At 44.9% G+C, this 19650-nt stretch overlaps 1 protein-coding gene and 1 long non-coding RNA gene across 4 annotated transcripts in view; one reads left to right on the forward strand and one right to left on the reverse strand.

Moving 5' to 3' along the window:
* The window catches only part of cngb1a (cyclic nucleotide gated channel subunit beta 1a), a 34373-nt gene extending 15648 nt beyond the window's left edge, over nucleotides 1-18725 (reverse strand). The window contains exons 1-18 of one of the 3 annotated variants that reach the window (XM_028015928.1): nucleotides 10173-12274; nucleotides 9849-9888; nucleotides 9735-9771; nucleotides 9532-9622; nucleotides 9291-9307; nucleotides 8807-8906; nucleotides 7784-7808; nucleotides 7657-7711; nucleotides 7164-7264; nucleotides 7031-7079; nucleotides 6385-6414; nucleotides 5680-5740; nucleotides 5574-5601; nucleotides 3878-3963; nucleotides 3156-3232; nucleotides 2802-2933; nucleotides 2683-2724; nucleotides 842-919 (exon numbers count right to left, since the gene is read on the reverse strand). In XM_028015928.1, coding sequence (XP_027871729.1) covers nucleotides 842-919; nucleotides 2683-2724; nucleotides 2802-2933; nucleotides 3156-3232; nucleotides 3878-3963; nucleotides 5574-5601; nucleotides 5680-5740; nucleotides 6385-6414; nucleotides 7031-7079; nucleotides 7164-7264; nucleotides 7657-7711; nucleotides 7784-7808; nucleotides 8807-8906; nucleotides 9291-9307; nucleotides 9532-9622; nucleotides 9735-9771; nucleotides 9849-9888; nucleotides 10173-10298 — 1175 coding nt within the window. In that variant the 5' untranslated portion in view covers nucleotides 10299-12274. Of the gene's footprint in view, nucleotides 1-841; nucleotides 920-2682; nucleotides 2725-2801; nucleotides 2934-3155; nucleotides 3233-3877; nucleotides 3964-5573; nucleotides 5602-5679; nucleotides 5741-6384; nucleotides 6415-7030; nucleotides 7080-7163; nucleotides 7265-7656; nucleotides 7712-7783; nucleotides 7809-8806; nucleotides 8907-9071; nucleotides 9087-9290; nucleotides 9308-9531; nucleotides 9623-9734; nucleotides 9772-9848; nucleotides 9889-10172; nucleotides 12275-18363 lie in introns of those variants that run through there. The other 2 variants (XM_028015929.1, XM_028015930.1) reach the window with 2 other exon arrangements.
* LOC114143701 (uncharacterized) lies at nucleotides 17378-19537 on the forward strand. The gene is made up of 3 exons (XR_003595287.1): nucleotides 17378-17396; nucleotides 17855-17952; nucleotides 19486-19537. It is a non-coding gene; the product is annotated as an uncharacterized LOC114143701 (long non-coding RNA).
* The last annotated feature ends 113 nt before the right edge of the window (nucleotides 19538-19650 follow it).

Raw genomic sequence — 19650 nt, forward strand, 5'->3', positions numbered from 1 at the left:
TCACTGATCCAACCTACCAACCAACCGACCAACCACTAATCCAACCACTGATCCAACCAACCTACCAACCACTGATCCAACCAACCATCCAACCAACCACTGATCCAACCAACCAACCAACCCAACCAACCACTGATCCAACCAACCAACCAACCCAACCAACCACTGATCCAACCAACCAACCACTGATCCAACCAACCACTGATCCAACCGACCAACCACTGATCCAACAACTGATCCAACCAACCAACCACTGATCCAACCAACCACTGATCCAACCAACCAACCACTAATCCAATCACTGATCCAACCAACCACTGATCCAACCGACCAACCACTGATCCAACAACTGATCCAACCAACCAAACATGCAACCAACCCAACCAATCACTGATCCAACCAACCACTGATCCAACCAACCAACCAACCAACCAACCACTAATCCAACCACTGATCCAACCAACCAACTAACCAACCTACCAACCACTGATCCAACCAACCAATCACTGAACCAACCAACCAACCAACCAACCAACCAACCAACCAACCACTAATCCAACCACTGATCCAACCAACCAACCAACCAACCTACCAATCACTGAACCAACCAACCAACCAACTAGTGATCCAACCAGCTAACCAACCAACCAACCCACCATCCATCCAGCTGCAGTGCTAGGTGAGTATGAAGGTGAAGCGTTATTGAACTAAGCGTTTCTTTCTATGCTTTGGAACAAGCCAGGTGAGCAGTGGAGTGACGGGTGGTTAAGCTCCGCCCACAAAGCGTGCTAGCTGAGCTGAAGCTAGCAGAGCCTCATTGATCCAACATGGCTGAACTTACTGCTCTGTCTGCTTCTCCTCACTCTGTCTGCTTTTATTCTCTGTGCTGTCCTCACTGTCGTCCTGCAGGTTCTGCAGCCTGAACGGGCAGAAGAGCAGAGAGCTGCTGGGAAACCCAACATCTGGAACATCTGGAGGAATCGGCTCAGAGCTCTGAAACAAACTCAGCTCAGCAGAATCATTCTGGTGGCTCCCAGCAGAGTCCAAACTAAATATAAACTAAAAGTTATATTCTGGTTCAGGTTGGAAAATGGATCAGGTTTCTGTTAGTACACAGTCATGACCTCCCATCACGGCAGGTTTCATGGGTCCGATCCTCTCCCTCATTCATGTTGGAGGTTAAAGGTCACAGTGTGTCTCACATTCTCCTCATCCGCCCTTCGTCCATCTTGGGTCCTATCTCCCTATTTCTGCCCTTACATGATTTTAACGGACTTTGGCGAAGTGCATTACCCACAATTCATTGCTGCATGTGACGTTTTGAGTTAAAAGGCGGATTTATGGAAATATTCTGTTGTTTTTTCAGTCTTTATAGAAAATTTATAGAAAATATCATGACAAGGCACATTCGTAATAAAAAGTTTGATTTGATAAACTGAGCAGAAAAAAGAAGAAATAAAAAGAATGATCACAAATTACCAAATTTTATTATATTAAAACTTAAAGATGGAATAGATTTTTAATGTAATATCCACTTTTGAAAATCTTTCTATGAACTATGATGAAGCCGCAATTTAAAAAACCTTTATTGTCTCAAAATCTCAGTCACAAAACGCAGGAATTGATATTTATTTTGAATTTCTTTTGCAGAAAGTCATTACAGGGAAAACTTTATATATGATTATGAAATTAATATTTCAAGTTTTTTGGGTGGGAGTGGAATAAAAAGCTGCTTGGTTTTATTATCATGATTTTTAAACAAATGTTTTCTTCTCAGACTAGAGGAGCAGAAAACTGATGAATTTATTGTTACATTTTTGGTTCATAAAGTCACAACATTCATAGTTTCTTTTAAAAAGGACATTTTAGTTCCATGCGACAGACTGGCGACCTGTCCAGGTGACCCCGCCTCTCGCCCGAAACCTTCCCTGGAAATAGAGACCAGCACCTCCGACTAGAGACCAGGGCGTTAGAAAATGGATGGATTTTAGTTCCATTAGTCTTTTTATTGTTATTATTTTCTATATATGCCATATGTTTGTCCTTCACTTGATCTTATTAGCTCCACTTTATACCAAACTAAACCGTGGCTGCATAAAACAGATGGTTTTATGGGTAAAAATTATGTCTCTATTAGTCAAATAGACTGATAAATTAATTATTAGTACATTTTAATGTGTATTTTTTGCCATCTTGGAAATATGAAATAAGCTCACAGAGCAAGCTGTCTGTCGCAAAAAATAGAATAAAATGAGTTTTCAAAAGTAAAATATTGAAATAATTTTGTTTCTCTGAACATGAGAGATTATATTGAATTTTCTGTATTCAACAAATCACAACAAATATCTTTACTAAACATTTAAAATAATCTGTTTTGCTGTAGTTGTGCTTTTTAGCAGCAGGATGTTAAAAAGTGGCCAGTCGGCCATTTTGGATGTGAAGTTACGACCCAGGCCTTCTGTCCCATCCCTGACCCCTGACCCCTGACCCCTGACAGGGCCTGATGGCGACGCATCGCTTCTACAGGAAACGAATCAATGGAAAGAAACCAGCAGGTCCAGTCTGATTACTGGTTCAGCAGACAGAACCGGGTTGGATCTGCTGAGCCTCCAACTGACCCAACCAGGATTAAAGCTCCAGAACTGTCCAGAACCCGTCCAGAGCGGGTCAGCGGTGACTCACTCCGGTTCGTCCTCGTTCTCCTCCTCCAGGATGTTGGGCAGCCTGCAGACACACAGAGACTCGGGTCAGAACCGGGTTCTGCCTCTGGCCCAGTTGCGGTTCCGCGGCACCGGACTCACTGGTCGTTGGACTCCGGCAGCGTTTCTATGACGATCTTGGCCGAACGCTCCACCTCCAGCTGCCGGACCGCCTCTGCCGCCGCCTGCCGGGCCATCTCCTCGGCAACGCGGGCCGCCTCCAGCCGCTGCAGCCTGATGACAGGAGAACCGGTCAGAACTGGGACCAGAGCCGGAACCAGGGCCCGTTCATGGGGCGGTTCTGATCACATCAGGAAACCTCTGAAGATCCAACATCCTGATCTAACTCTGGCTGTTGGTTCTGATGAACCGGTTCCGGCCCGGGTTCGGTTCTGACAGAACTTCTGAGCCCGAGCACCCATGGAGTGAGGAAGATGAGGAAGAGGAGCAGCTGACCTTTCCTCCATGTGAGCGCCGTCGCCTGCTTCCTTCTTCACGCCGTCCATCGGAGTCAGCGGCTCCGCAACGTCTGCCTGCAACCGGCAACCGGCAACAGATTTATTGATCAACTCACCACCTGGCGGGATCTGCTCCAGACTCGCTCGCCGGATCTCCGTCACGTTTTCTCCTGTTTTAACTGATCGCTGTGAAACCGTTGAAATGGAAACATTTGACAAAAACTTCCTCAAAAAGAAAAAAGATGTTTCAGACTTTTCTAATAAAAGATTTCAGCGGAGTTCAATAAGTTGAGAGGAAGCGAGTTCTCCATCCCTGGTGGCTCGGTGCCTTACCAGAGGAACAGCCGGACCCGGTTTCCTGGCTGGCAGCCTGCCGCCTTCATCCGGTCGGATCAAATCATGTTTGCCGGTTTGGCGTAAACCAGCAGGCTGGATGGAAACAACCAAGTCACGCTTTTCTTTTTGGCCACATTTTGAAATTTAGCTCAAATTTTGCCCGACAGTTGGATGGAAACGTGACTCACAGTTTCCTTTACAAATGTGGGCAAATCTTTCTATTTTCTGCTAATGCTGGAAACACTATGTTGAAATTTCCATGTTTCCGTGAAGTGAATTAATTTTCATAATTTGTGAAATCATGTGCTTAATGGAAACACGGCGGCAGTCAGTGGGACGGAAAAACCCGACCGACTGGTCCCAGTTCAGCTGCAGAAGACTCACCTCCTTCACAGTCGGCGCCTCCTCCAGGTCCTCCAGGTCCTCCAGGTCCTCCAGCACCAAGTCACTCATCTTCTGAGCGCCGCTGACTGACAGGCAGAAAGAATCCGTCACTATGGATCCCTCTGGATCCCAATGGATTCCAGTGGATCAACTAGATCCCTCCCACCTGAGGATCTGCTATTGTCTGGATGACGACACACAGTCTGGCTGAGTGGTGGATCACACAGCCAGACTGTGATCCAGACCATCTGGATTTGCGTTTGACCGGATCGTCACCAGATCCTCTGATCTGAGCTGATCCCTTCAGATCGTCTTCAGTCTCAATGATCCGGAGGGATCTTCCATTTTGTTCGTATTTCGGGTGGTTTCCCGCTGGGCTTCATGGAGGATCTGAACTCTCAGGTGTTTTTGACCGTTTGGGTTTGAACTGAACTGGTTCTGAAGAACACAGGGTGTACTTACTTTTTCTCATGGCTGTGAAAAAGTTTTGTTTCAGCTGATCTTTAAAGAAGATTCATTGATCAGAATTGATTTTTTGGGTTTAGAGCCTGGAGGAGTTTCCCATCTGACTGAAGAGGTTTGGTTCAACTGATTGATGAATTGATTAAACTGATCGATTGGTTTGATAATTATTTGGCTGATTGAAAAATTGACCCAGTCTCTGTTTTCCAGATAAAACATTGATGTTTCTAAAATGTCTGAAGTTACAGATGGATTGATTTTCTGATTGATCGGTTGGTTTATTGATTGGTTTATTGATTGGTTAACGGACTGACTGATCTCTGTGTTGGACCAAAAACACCCAAAGCATTCCAGTTTTTTCCAGATCAAATCTTTATTTTCCTGCATCGCTCGCGGTGAATTTGCTGCTAAAGTGGAGAACTGAACATCCAGAGCTCCCAGCATGAAGCAGCCCCAAACTGGACTGAAACCAGTTCCTCTGCAGAGCCCCTGCTGCCAGTCCTAACTGATCCTCCTGAGGAACATTGGGCTGAACCTCCTAAAGTCACACGGTCCAGGTTCTGGTTCTGAACACAGAGTCCTTCTCTTCAGGCAGGTGAAGCTAAAGCTCGTTAAGCTCGTTAAGCTCCAAAGCAGCGAAAGCTTCCTGTGAGCTACAGGACTGATGGCGTCAGTCCGCCGGCCGTGTGCTGCTGTCAGTGAGAGCGACTCTGTCCTGCTGCTGCTCCTTTTATTTTAGGGGCTCAGGCGACTTCCCCCCTGAAACAGAAGGAGAAGAGCAGCGCCGTTAGAGTCCGCCTCACCTCTGACAGAAGGACACCAACCAACCAACCAACCAGCCAACCAACTGCTCTGTTCATGAGTTCTAACAGCCTCAGACTGACAGACACCTGTTCAGGTGTTCAAATCAGTCCATGTGCAGGTGAGCTCCTGCATCAGCACGGAGCGTCACAACCTGACGGTTTCCCTGGAAACACAGGAGTAAATCTGAGGACGGCAGGAGGTTCAGATCGCTGCGTTCCAGGATGGATCTCATTTAAACCAGAAAAACAAAGTCCAACAGAAAGCAGGTCTGACACAGAGCCGTAACTCTGTGCTTTCCTGCCTGCAGGCAGAACTCAGGGTTTACTTAACCCGTTTCAGCCGGTGGTTTCAGGAAACCGGACCGGATGACCAGAACTAAAAGTCCAAACGGTGGGCAGTGGGGGCTCAGCGAGGTAAAGGATGCACTTACTGTTCTGCATGTCATCACTTCCTGTTTCCTGCATGAAGGAGACAATTCAGAGCCTCAGTGAAGGTCAGCTGATGTACGGTGAGTTTTAAAGAGACGGCGCGCTCACCGGCCTGGGGACGGGCTGCGGCAGCATGCGGCCGATCCCGCTGACGATCCAACCCACCACGCTGCAAGGAAACAGTTCAAAGGTCAGCAGGAGGCAGGCGGTCAGCTCGGTGCACAGGCCTCAAAGTCTGAGGTCTGGCTTAGACAGCATCATCCAACCAGCCATCCAACCAACCATCCAACCAATTATCCAACCATCCATCCATTCAACCAACGAACCATCCAACCAATTATCCAACCATCCATCCATCCAACCAACGAACCATCCAACCAATTATCCAACCATCCATCCATCCAACCAACGAACCATCCAACCAATTATCCAACCATCCATCCATCCAACCAATGAACCATCCAACCAATCATCCAACCAGCCATCCAACCAACCAACGAACCATCCAACCAATTATCCAACCATCTATCCATCCAACCAATCATCCAAGCAGCCATCCAACCAACCAATTATCCAACCATCCATCCATCCAACCAATGAACCATCCAACCAATTATCCAACCAGCCATCCAACCAACCAACGAACCATCCAAACAATTATCCAACCATCCATCCATCCAACCAATTATCCAACCAGCCATCCAACCAACCAACGAACCATCCAACAAATCTTCCAACCATCCAACCATCCATCCAACTTCTCCCCAAAGATCTTTAGGTTTAAACAACAAATCTGAAAATATTTCCACCTACTTCGGCTGCTGCTCTGCTTCCTTTGCGGGTCTGAAGAAATGAAAGAAAAGCAGAAAGTTTGAAATGAAATCCTTCCCTGCTACCGACATAAACGTCTCAGAAACATCTACCAGCATTCTGCTTGTTGTCATCAGCAGATCCTTCCTTCATGTACATGCATAATTAAATGTTTATTGCAAATTGTCCACAAAAATAATCAATCAAAAATGTTGACCTTAAGTGATGCTAACTCCCACCTGCAGGTGGCAGCATTTCTTACTTCTGCCACTCTGCTGCCTCAGCCTGACTTCATGTCAAGTTATCATCAGTGATCGATGTGGCGAGTAAAGAAAATTCAGTTATTTAAGAACAATAATGTTTGTTTTTCATCTTTTTTCTTCTATATGTAGATTTTCGGAGGTTTAATGATAAATAAATCTAGCAAAATAACTTGCAAATACCTCAAAAGTAGCACCAGAAAATCAGGGATTTTAATTGCAAAAAATTTCAAAAGCAATCATGAAATCTTAGAATATGAGTTATTCTGCTGAAAATACAAATCAAACATCCAGACGGAAAGTCGACTAACAGGAGGGAAGACAAAATCCCTGAGAGGAGAAAAATCCTGGTAAATCCGTTTCTGATGGTTGAACCCAACACGACTCACTCTGTCTCCGGAGTGGGTCTGGTGGCCGGAGGAGCAACTGCAGGGGGCGCTGTGGCGTTCCAAAGGAAGCACAAATATTTCAGTACAGCTCATCTTCCTGTGAGCATCAGCCATCATCACAACCAGGACTAACCTTTGGACGGAGCTTCAGACTTGCTGGTTCCTTCAGTCTTTGGGAGGTTCTCCGGCTGAGGAACCACCTTCACAATGCCGTGTTTGAACCAGTCCATCATGCTGGGAGAAAAACACGTCACACGTTTACACAGAACAACATTTACAGGATCGGTAGGTCAGTTCTTCTGACATAACGATCCAGTGCTGAGAAACACTCAGGCAACCGACCAACCAGTGAATCAACCACACAACAACAACCATGTCAACAACCAGCCAGCAACAAAATCAACCAATAAGTCAATCAATGAATCAACAAGCCAATAAATCGACCAACTCGACCAATTACCAGATGAACCAACTAACCAAACAACTAAACAAATATTCAAAAATAACTAATCAAATAACCAGTTAACCAACAAATGACTTAACCAAATATCTAATTACCAAAACCAGTCAAAAACACAACCAATCAGCCAACCAGTTGTGATGCTAACTGTGATGCTAACTCTGACCTGGGTGGAGCGGTCTGGTCCACCGGCTCCAGCTCCTTCCCGGCTCTCTGAGCGTCTGCAGGTCAAACATGGGAACGTTTCAACATCAGCTTCCAGCTGCAGGAATACTGGATGTGTTGATGCTCACCTGCTGGAGCTGCTGCCTGCTGCACCTGAGCAGGAGCAAAATCAGGTGAGAAACTCACAAAACCACCAGCAGGTGAAAAGACAGAAACCTGCAGCTGCTGGTTTCCTTCCTTGAAACTTTCTGGTGATTTTAGCAGAACTTCATTTACAAACCGCTGATAGAAATATTCTGATTGGTTTCTTTGTCTCAGATTGCTGCAGTGATGACCTGAGGTGTTGAGTCTCAGTTCTCAGGATTATCTGACCAGCAAAGAGTCCAACCTCCATGAAATGCATCACAGCTGAGGCTGCTGCAGCTGGCAGTTGGTCAGCTGGTTGGTAAAGTTACCAGCCAAGAACTAACAGAATTAGTTACTTAGCCTGAGAGGAAAAAAACACTTTTCCAAAGTCATGTTTTCACCATCTTATTCACTCATTTATAAATGCCACAGGTTCAAACTAAATATTTACTCAGCAAGCTAAATGTTTGGCTTCAAGCTAAAGATTTAGTTCAATTAAATCTTTACAACAGCAACAGTTAGCAAGCTGGATACGTAGCAAGCTAAATAAGCTAAATACTTAGAGGCTAACTAAATATTTTATTATATAAATTCTGGCTTGTAAAGTAAATATGTAAGCTCAAACCTAATATTTAGTTGACAGACAAATACTTATTGAGCAAAATAAATATTTAGTAAGCTATATAAACCAAATATTCAGTTTACAAACTAAATACTTGTTGCTCCAAATAAAATATTTAGCTTGAGGCTAGCTAATTAAATGTTTAGTTTTAAAATGATATTTAGAAATAAATGGACAATGTGCTGAAATGACTTTGAAACATTAACCTCCATTTTCTCCTCTCATAACAGGTTCAATAAAAAACTATTGATTATTTATTGCTGTTAATAAACAATAGTGTGCAACATAAACGGCTTCCCAAACTGTCGCCATGCTTCATGTAGTGTCCGGCTCATGGTTTTCGGCACTAAACACGTCATCGGTGACGTAATCGGTGACGGCAGACAGGAAAACCTGGACGTACCTGAAGCTGCTGCTCGGCCGCCGGAGACTCTCTGCTCCTCAGTTCGGGCTGAGGAACAACTTTCTCCAAACCCTGAGAGATCCAGGCCATCATCCCCTTCCTGTTGAGGAGACGCGGGTCAAACTGGACACCAGGGGGCGCCAAAGGTCCAGCTAGATCACTATCTGGCATCCTGGCTGCTGACTGCTTTATGAAGTAGCTCACTATCTGGCATCGTGGCAGCTACTGACTGTTAAAGCAGCTCAGTATTTGGCAGGTTACTCACTCATCGTCGGGCTTGCTGAGAGACAGAACAGAAAACGTCATCACGTCGGCTTCTTCTACCTTTAATTCACTTCCTGTTTCTAACTGATTCAGAACATGTGGAGCCCAGACTAACAGCCCAACTCCCTCTGCTTTATTCTGGTTCTGTGACCCAAAACCCAACACAGTAATGTTCAGATTTACGGATCTCTGACCCGGATTCACACTGGGGTGTGTTTACCTGGCTGCTGCTTCCTCCTGAGGCCGAACAAGAGAGAGAGGAAACAGAAACATCAGGAGACGTTCTGGGTCAAAACTTCACCGTTCTTCACAGATTACAGAACCCGAACCAGTCAGCATTTCCTCCAGAACCCGATCCCAACTCTGAGTTTTATTCATAAACTGATCCCGGTTCAACAGAACCTGAACTTGGGTCAGTGGTTTCTGCAGAACCGGACACAGGTCCAACGTCTGGACCTCACCTTGGCGGCGGAGTTGGCCCGGTTCTGGTTGGCCGGCGGCGCCGGCAGAGGGAGAGCGCTGCTGATCCAGGTCAGCATGCCTGGACCCGGACTGAAGACGGGAAACACCAGAATCAGAACTAAGACAATAAACCACTTCATGTCTGCAGTTATTCTTCCCCAGATGGGTCCCTCTGAGGGGAAGCGGACCCGTCCGGACTCACCCGTTCCCTGCCTCAACGTCCTGATTCAGTTTTGCAGCTGTTGATCAAACAGAAGAAACGTTTAGCGGAAAGAAGAAAAGTGAGTCAGTTTCCATGATGCTCCAGGGATCTTACCGTCCTTCTTGCACTCATCTTCAAACGTCACCTTCTTCTCCTGTTCAAAACACAAAAACAGGTCTTAAAGGGAAGCCATGTTCCTCCTCCTGCTCAACGTCTGAGTTCAAAAACTCTGGAAAACCAGCGAGTCTCCGGGCTGGAAGAGACAACGAGTCTGGAAAACGACAAACTACTGATCCCTAGTCATTACTAAAATCCTTCAAACATTCTGGACATATAGTTTAATGATTATCATCACTAAATGCTTCATAAATGTGAAACAAAACCTGAAAGATTCCAGAGTAAGGAGAGAAACATGTGATCACTGGGGGCGTGGCTTACTGGTGCAGTGGGCGGGGCCACAGCAGTGGGCGGGGCCGCTTCTGGTTTTCCTTCCTTGGCATCTTCAGTGTTTTTGGATGGAAGTTCAGGTGGCTGGGGGACGACTTTAACCACCCAGCTCAACATCCTGGAAGAGACGAAGAGCCGTCACCCGACCGATACGAGTCGATAGCTGGTCGTTAGAAGATCTGGTGACTTGTTCATCGACACGCAGTGAGCAACAAGCCACAGGCGAAAGTCTCGGGGTGAAACCCAGGAAGCGATAGTGATCGTTTATGTTGCTCCGCTAACCCCCATGGCCGCATCTGAATGATTAGCTGGAAATTTCACATGCATGAATTTGTCCGGTCGCTGGGGTGTCGCCTGAACAGGCAAGACTCAGAGGGAGCGACGTTGCCTCTTGTGTGGAGCTGTCAACTATGGACCAGAGGTAACGTTGGCCTGTATGGGTCTCAAACTGTGGCTGTTAAAAGACCTGGTGTCCCATGTGGGTCTCAGTCTCTGGACTAAAGGTAACATTGACCCGTATGGGTCTCTAAATGTTGGTTTTCGTGGAGCAGGTGTCTTGAATACCTCTCTAGCTCTGGTTTTCATGGGACCCGGTGTCCTGTATGGGTCTCAGTCTCTGGTCCTTAGGAGTCTTTGTCTTGCATGTTTTAGACATTCCCTTGAAAGGAAAGTTGGTTCTGTTGTTGGTTCTGATGGGGACCGTGGTGTGAGTCCTGTTGGGATTCAGTTCAGGGAGTAACTCGGCTGGAAGTGAATCCAGGTCTGGAAACAGATGGAAACTCTGAATAATTAGCCTGATCTCCTCCAGGCTTCCCTGTTCTGTGCTTAATGGTGTTTGGATCTCGTTCGGCTGAGTGTCAGACCCAATCAGAACTGACTGGTCTCGACCCTAATCCTCCCCAGGAGGCCACTGGACACCAATACAAACATTTAAACTGGTGCCCAGTTTGTCACTTTCACTCCCCAGTGTGTGTTATCCGTTTAGCCAGCCGTGAAGTTGGCTGCCTTGTCTCTTGCCGAGTCTTTCTGTTCGTTGGGTCATTGTGGGTCGACATGCAACCTGTGACTCGGTCTGGTTCTGAACTGGTCCATAACTGAACAGGGCAGTCAGTGAGCCGAGTTAGCCAGAGAAAAGTGGTCAGTCTGTTTACCTGCTCAGTCAGTAGGTTGGTCAACAAACAGCCGATTAATCCGCTCCAAGTGAGTTCTGTAAGAGGCTTGTGACTCGGTCCACGGTTCAAAATGAAAGTAAACAACCAGGAGGTAAAAGTTTGGGGAAAGGACGATTCCAGTAGTGGTTCCCACCCTGGTTCTCTGGGAACCCATCCTGTTGATCACCCATTCATTTACTTCAGGTGTGTGGCAGCCAGGAGAAACCTAAGACATGCCGGACAGTTGGTCCTGAGGACCAGGGCTGGGAACCACTGCTTCAGAGGGGAAGGTCTGGTCTTCGGAGGGTTTTCAGGAGTAGATCAGAGGGTTGCAGAGTCTAGAGGAGGACGTTTGGCCTTTGGGGGTCTAGAGGAGTAGGTCTGATGGTTGGGATGGACTTTGGGGTGTGTAGGAGTAGGTCCGGCAGTTGGGTGAGATCTAGAGGACGAGTAAGTTTAGTGGTTGGTGTTTGGGGTGCAGGTCAGATCTTTCGGGTATCCTGTCCTACCTGAGCAGTTCAGTTGGGTCCCAGCAGCATCCCACAGAGCCACGGTGAGGAAAGACTTTCAGGAATATGAGCGCAGTTGGAGGATTACAGAGCTAACAGGATTACAGAGCAGCTGAAGGACAGAACCGGACAGAGCAGGGGCTCAGATTACACCTTAAGAGGCCAGGAACAGGACACAACGCCCAGAGCTGGAGCCCCGTCCAGAGAACAACAGAGTTCAGTTAAAATCAGACGGATGTCAAATCGGTTTGCTAACTGTCATTAAAGATATTCAAAAACTTTAAAGGCTATAAATTTACTAAAGTTTCGGACCCAGTTTCTAAAGTCTGAGTGAATCTGGAGCGGTAGGAGATTCTTTCACTAATGCGTCACTGTTCTTCAGGGCTGAAGCTGGAAAACTGCCATCATCTCCTCAGTGTAATAACTAAACAGAGTTTAGTTGAATCTTCTTCAGACTCCAGGGCTGTCAGTGGAGCACCACAGGGCTGCGTGTTCAGACCAGTTCTCTAATCTGCTTCCAAATAACCAGGCAGGATGGGATAAACGTTCAGTGTTATGCTGATAATATTCAGCTGCATCTATCCATAAACCTGATGAATCTAATCCACCAGGTGAACCTGGATGACTCCAAACGTTCTGCTTTTAAATTCTGATTAAACAGAAGTTGTTGTTTTTGGACCAGGGGCCTCATGTATCAAACACTGAGCTGTTTTCACACTTTAGAAATGTGCAACGCACAAAAAAATACCTGCTCACCTTTCCTTTATAAATCCCAATATGTGGTCAAGGCCATAAATCTCATCTCATTATTGGGGGAAACATAAGCAGGAAAGTTTCTTAAGAGCAATTTTTTGGGGTTGGCAAAGTTACATAGAAATGTAAAGTAAAATGTGGTTTAAAAACTTTTTAAACCACATTCAAGCTGCAGGAACAAAAATGACTGATAATGCACAAACATGTTTTATTCTCCGTAAGCAAATTATTGAGAAGTAAAACTAAAATTCAAATGTTGCTTTTATTCAAGTTTTGTTCTGTCTGATCTAATCTCTGCTTCACCTTTACAAACATTTAAGGCTCTAAATAAAAAAGCTTTAATGAGTAATATTCATCATAAACATTGATTAATTGAAATCTCTCCCAATACAAGTTATGGGATATTGAAATTATAACTTGTTAAGTTGCTTTATTTTTAACCCTTTTTTAGTTTTGCCATATCCTGGATGGATGAGAACTAAAAAGTAGATAGAAATAAATATCTGGGGAATATAAGTTAAACTAACACTTAAATCACTGTGCTTTATATAGAAAAATATTCAGATTTTATTTTGTGGTTTTAAAGGCTCTACGTTGAAGAGAGTGAGAAATAAAGTTATAACTTTTAGTTTTTTCTATCTGTTCTGGGCCCCCACTCTGAGCTGGTCCACTTCCTCAGCTCCTCCCTCCCGTTTCAAACTCTAATTAACTAAAAGTTAAAGAGCTAAATATAAATGAGATGTTTGACAAAAAAAGCTGAAGTCTATGAAAGCAGTGTAGCAGTTTTGCTAATAAGGCAGTTTATCATAATTCAGCCAAAGTAATAAATTAAACTGCAGTCTGATTATTGTTAATGTGTTTCTTCTTATTGAGCAGTGAAAGCAAATAAAATGTTTACATGTCTTTTGTTTTAAGTATTTACTTTTTATTTGTGCTGCAGAGCCACAGCTAGCCGCTAACAGCTAGCAGCTAACAGTTAGCAGCTAGCTCCTCTCTTCAGTGGCTCTAACGGAGCCGGTACCGTTCCTGCTGTTGCTCCTCCTACACTTTGGACTCAACCATTGTTCTAACCTAAAAATTTATTCTTATTTTTTTCTTAGAGAAATAGCAGATTTATTTTGCTCTTTGTATCTTTTGCCTTTTCATGTTGATATTGTTTAAATGCATTTCTTCAATTATGTTTTTGTGGGGAAAATTCTAGACTTTTCCAAGATTGGGGGGTCTGGACCCCTCCGGCCCCCGCGGGATTTACACCTATGTATGTGGGAAACAGAGCAGCTGCTGGTCCAAACCCATCAGATGGGAAGACAAGCTGCAGGTTCTGGTTCTGGTTCTGGTTCTGAGCTGCAGTTGGCTCCAGGGCACTTGGGCAGGGTTTGGCCCGGTTTTGTGAGAACCTGCGGCTCAGTTTGAAAGTTTCCCCTGACCTGAGGGGAAGCTCTTCCTCCTCCTCTTCCTCAGGATGATGACAGAGGCTGAAACGCTGCGTTTGCAGCAGCACGGCCTGTACGGCAAGCTGATTTCACATAAAATCAGGTTCATACGCTCTAGATGAATTCACAATGCATTTAGATGGAAACAACATTCTGACTTTAACAAAGGTTATTACAGATTTCTGCATTTACATTTTGAAGAATAATTCAAGACATTTTTCAATCTCATTTTGTTGAATCAAGATTTGCTAAGTGAACATCCCTAAATACAATTTAAGATGTCTCAAACTTAATGACCAGTCAAAATGACATTTTAAAGTATTTGAATTATTGACTTGTCCGCAGGCCCCCTGGGCTGCCACTGAGCTGTCCAAACTGTTGCCTGCAGGATTTTGGGTTTCCTGCACAAAATTGTCAGAAAAGGCCTCAATGTGGAAAAGTTTAGCAGTGTGGAAAATACGGAAAACACAAACATTTCTGAAGTTGAAGCCTGGAGAATTTCCTATTTATTATCTGCAAAGACAAACGGTTCACTGAAAAACAGTTGAGGAGCAGAACCTGAAACCGGCTGAAAATGGAGCATTTTAAAAAACTCCCATTGCTGAAAATGCTGCATAAATCTGAGATGTTTAGACAGAGGAAATATTCCAGATATCAGTGATGTGATTCCGACAGGTCAGAATATTCATTCAAGATATCTGAAGTAGAAAAGCAGCCCAGATAAAAATGTTCCAGATGCCACTGATTTATTGGAGATGTTTTAAAATGAATCATGATGAATCTGTCGGTGTGGAACAGACCTGTTAGCCTGTTAGCATGTTAGCCTGAATAAATAGATGCATTCAGACGATGAGTTTCATCTTTATGAGACACAAACTGAGCAACATGATTATTTACATTGAGTTTTTCTCATCCTGTATTTTCTTTATTTTGTGTTAGCTTATTGTCTGAGGATACATGTGGTTCAGTTTCATCGTTTAAACACTAAAATATTAAAATTATGAAAAATCATCTGGTTTGATGCTTCCTGGTCTAAATAACTGAATGTCATCAGATTTTAGTTATTTAGGTTTCTAGTTTATTGTCCACAGAAAAAGTTTCTGTTTCTGCTGCACATTTTCACGCCAGCGAAAACGTGTGAATATATTTACATTTTCATGCCTTGTTCATTTTTCTACATGTCGACTTTTGCGTAAAATATGACACAGCAGATTTTATGTGCGTACAACGCTTTAGACATGAGGCCCTGGTTCTGGTGAAAAAGATCCTGCTCAGCCAATCACTGATCTGTTGGCATTAAATGATCGTCCAGTTATTACAGGTTCTGGTACTAGTAGTAAGAAAAATGATAACTCTGTCCTGGCTCAAGCTTTTGCCTCCCACCCTTCAACAATGGCAAGAAAGATTGAAGAATGTGTATAATGGAAAAAATAACAGCAAAACTTCACGTAAAAATGGACATTTTTCTGTGTATGGACCCCAGCTAATTCCCACTTTGAATGGCCACATGGATAAAGATGCTATGGGTTATAAAAAGCTGTCAGCCCCTTTGCATGTCTCTCTCTTTTAATGGAAACACTGGATTTGTGCATCTTGCTTTCATGTGAGCCCATGAGAACCTTTCTAAGAAACGTCAATTGCCAAAATGGATTTAAATGTTTGCTGAGCCCCTTTTTTCTCTCTCTCCCTTTTGTTGTATTATGTAAGTGCTTGTATAAATATAAATATGCATATATGTTGGTTTCATAACATTCTTAAATAAAGAATGTTAAAAAAAATTATCATCCAATCAGAAAGTTAAGAACCTCTTATTTTTGACCAGGGTGTCATTTAAGTCCCAGATTCAGAAAGTTTCTGGGGTTTTCTTTTTCACCCTGGGAATATCGTCAACGTCAGTAAAACCGTCTCTAACTGATCCATGAATCTCTTCAGGTTGGAACTCGTTAGGATCGTTTCCTCATCCTGCCTCCTGTTTGCGGCTCTGAGCTGCAGGATATCAGTGTCTCCACACTAAAGCTGTTAATGTGGCCCTGACCAGGATTAGCTGCTAGCCAGGATTAGCTGCTAACCAGGATTAGCTGCTAACCAGGCTAAGCCCAGAGTCAGCAGAACGTGGGATTGGAGCCTCCTGACTCTGATCAGCACCATGCAGCTGCTGCAGGACTCCACGCCCCCTGCTGACCATGCAGGCCGCTGCTGCAGGGTCAAAGGTCACAGCGTGGCACGAGCTGCTGCTGCCCTCTGCTGGACGCAACTGTAACAGCATGAATAGGATGAACATATTCATGCTGCTATTACAGCATGAATATGTTCATCCTATTCATGCTGTTACAGCATGAACGATGCGGCCGCATGAGTCGAATCACGAACCGCATCACGAACCGCATCACGAACCGCATCACGAACCGCATCACGAACCGCATCACGAACCGCATCACGAACCGCATCACGAACCGCATCACGAACCGCATCATGAACCGCATCGTTCATGAATTGAAGTTCCTGCGGAGCAGTCCAAACATTTTGGTACACCACAACAAACTACATATCTAATAATTAAACATAAAGTTCTCAGATTTATTGGAAAATGATTATAGATTCCAAACTTAAACAGGGATTTGAAGCTTTGCCCCATTAACAGAAATGTTAGAACTTGTTAAGGTATTGATTGGAAAAAAATGAACAAAACCTAATTAATTCTGAGGACGAAAGTCAGGATTTAGTTCAACTGTTTGAAAACGTTTCTTGTCTAACAAAGTTTTATAAATTTCATTCGAAACAGGTTTGTTCCTGCTCCGCTGCCCATCCGGCAGCTCTGGATGTGTTACCATGGAAACGGGCCACACCAGGCGCCGCTGCTGACTGACAGAGGGAATGTTTGAACATTCAACCCTCCTGGACTTTGCTCCTTCAGCCGCCGGCCTGCGTCAATGACATCACTTCCTGCTGTGACTCACCTGAGACTGTGCAGCCAGGTGAGGCTGGATCGCCTGACGAGCCTCTGATGAAGATCAGAGCAGCTGCTGCGCTGCGGCCGCATCGCTCACCCAGGAGAAACACTTTATCAGGGTCACCATGGAGACCCGGTCACCATGGAGACCCGGTCACCATGTCCACCAGAGGACGGGTCCATCAGGAATCTGATCAGAGAATCGGTTAAACCTTCAGGTGTTTTCCTGCAGCGCTGATCAAACATCCAATCAAACTCCCACTGCAGCTGTAGCAGTCAGTGTTCAGGCGTTTTCCAGACTTTGTTTTCCTGAAGAAGGCAAAGTCTTAGGTCCTTCAGAGTCGTGGCGTCTGAACACTGAAACATGCAGAGAACAGATCCAGGCTGTGTGTGTGTGTGTGTGTGTGTGTGTGTGTGTTGTAATATTAAATCTCTATTTCAACCAAACAAGCAAAGAAAAGAGCAAATGTTGACTTTTCCTGTTTTTACCCAGACTAAAAGATTAGATCCTACAAGAAGTTTGATTTGCTGCACCAGGAGAAAAACGTCTTCAAATGTTTGGTTTTGATCATTACAACATCTAGAACTTTTACATTTTTAAATGTTATAAAAGTTATACAATATGCTGAGTATACTCCATTTGTCACTACATCTTAATAAACTTCACGTTCTCCTACAACTCGTCTACCTGGTTCAACTCTTCCATGTTTTTCTGTCTGGGTCTTCCAGGGTTGGAACCGGCCAATCAGAGGAGAGACTCCCAGACACCTTCAGCCAATAAGGAGCCAGCGCTTCCTCTGACCCTTCAGAGCCTCAGAGAGGAATTCCTGTTGATGCTGATGTGGAAAAGTCTGCTCACTGAGTCATGCAGCCCGAGTGTGTGTGTGTGTGTGTGTGTGTGTGTGTGTCATCTGGTGTATAAACACCACACCCTGTCCAGTCCTGGATCATAACGGAGCTGCTGCGTGTCTGAAGGTAAGAACTCATCTCTTCACGTCGTTTCAGGTTTTAGTTTTCGGTTCTTCGGTCTGAAGGAACCAGACTTTCCTTCTGAACATCACAGCAGCAGAGAGAAGTTGCTTTGTGAACTTGTTGACTTTTAACTCTGAAAATCTAAGCGTCTGCTGAAAACCTTCAAAATAAGAGCATGAGCCATCTCTTCTCACCACCATGAAGGATCTAATCTGAAGCTAAATGAATCCATCTCTCCGTTATTACGGCTCACAGCAGGAATATCCTCAGAGGCTGACAGAGAGGAGACTCCAGAGGGGTGCGCCTCCAGCCCGTGAACTCTGACCTCATCAGACGTCCAGATAAAGACAGCAGTTAAAAATGTGGACTGGCCCTTTAACAGCCTGGTTACTAAGTGATGAAGGTTGTAGTTACCTGGTCAAAGGTGGATGAAGCTCTTCTAATGCCGACTTAACGAACCTTCAAAGCCGCTCAGATCGCCGAGCGACGCCGCAGTTACGCAACCAGCCGCGCATTCCTGCAGCTCTGAGCGCGTCTCCTTATCTGCAGACGCGCCTTCAGGAAGGCTCGGCCCGGTCAATAAATCAAACACACCCCGCTGGTTCAGGGTTCACGGGCCGGACTCTGGAACCGACTGATCTCCTGATTAATCCGATTCCTCTGGAAGATCACGATGACCCGGATGTTCATCACCTCCATCACGTGTTTTTATTTAGAAATAACATGGAAAATGTGCAAAAATATGTAAATGACATGAGAAAAAAAGGAACAGGAAAAGTAAGTACAAACATCTGGCCAAGTTCAGTGAGCCGAATCCAGAGTTAGCAGCTAGCAGTTAGCAGCTAGCAGTTAGCAGCTAGCAGTGAGCGGACCGAGTCTGGACCGATGAAGGTTCTGAAGCTTCGCTGCTAACGACGCATCAGAGGAAACGGCTAACGCTGTCGGAGGAGTCTGATTTCAACATGGCGACACCCGCAGCATCGCTAACCAACGTCGCTACAAGCTAGCATGACTTTTAATCTGTTCAGGTCAGAGCTGCAGGCGCTTCCTGCTGCTGCTGAGCGGATATATTGAATCATGAAGTTATGAAAAGTCGGAACTGGAGGTGGTTTGAGTTGCTCAAAGATCCAAAGATCCAAAGGGAAATATCAACGGAACATCAAGTGGCTACAGTGGAGACCGGTCCAAGGTCCAAAAGGCAGAACCAGAGAAAATCTGGTGGAAGGAAAATCAATGAAGATCAGAAAGTAGAAAACTGAACATAAAATGAACTAAACCTGGACAAAGAGCTGACAGACAGAAAACAGGAAGTAAACACAACAAGAAGTATCAGGCTTACCAAAATAAAACAGGAAACTAAAAGCTATGATTCAAAGTTTATGAGACTTTACAAAATAACAGAAGTCCAACATGTGAGGACACGCCGTCCCCCAGGAAGGACACAGTGTCTCTGGGTCAGGACGCCAGACCAGAACCGCTGGGTTCTGCTAACAGGAAGTTCTTCTGCTAACAGGAAGTGCCTGTTGTGTCCTGCAGGTGGATCCATCATGGCGCTGGTGTCGGAGTTCCTGGGTCAGCTGACGTTGTCTTATGGAGGGGTGAGTCTCCTGGTGCACTGAGCTCCAGCAGGGGGCGCTCTGCTCTATCGCTCTACAATTATTAGTCATTGGTGACACATTTCTGTTTTTATCAGCCACTTTA

Source organism: Xiphophorus couchianus, chromosome 4, assembly GCF_001444195.1.
Source record: "Xiphophorus couchianus chromosome 4, X_couchianus-1.0, whole genome shotgun sequence".
Lineage (NCBI taxonomy): Eukaryota > Metazoa > Chordata > Actinopteri > Cyprinodontiformes > Poeciliidae > Xiphophorus > Xiphophorus couchianus.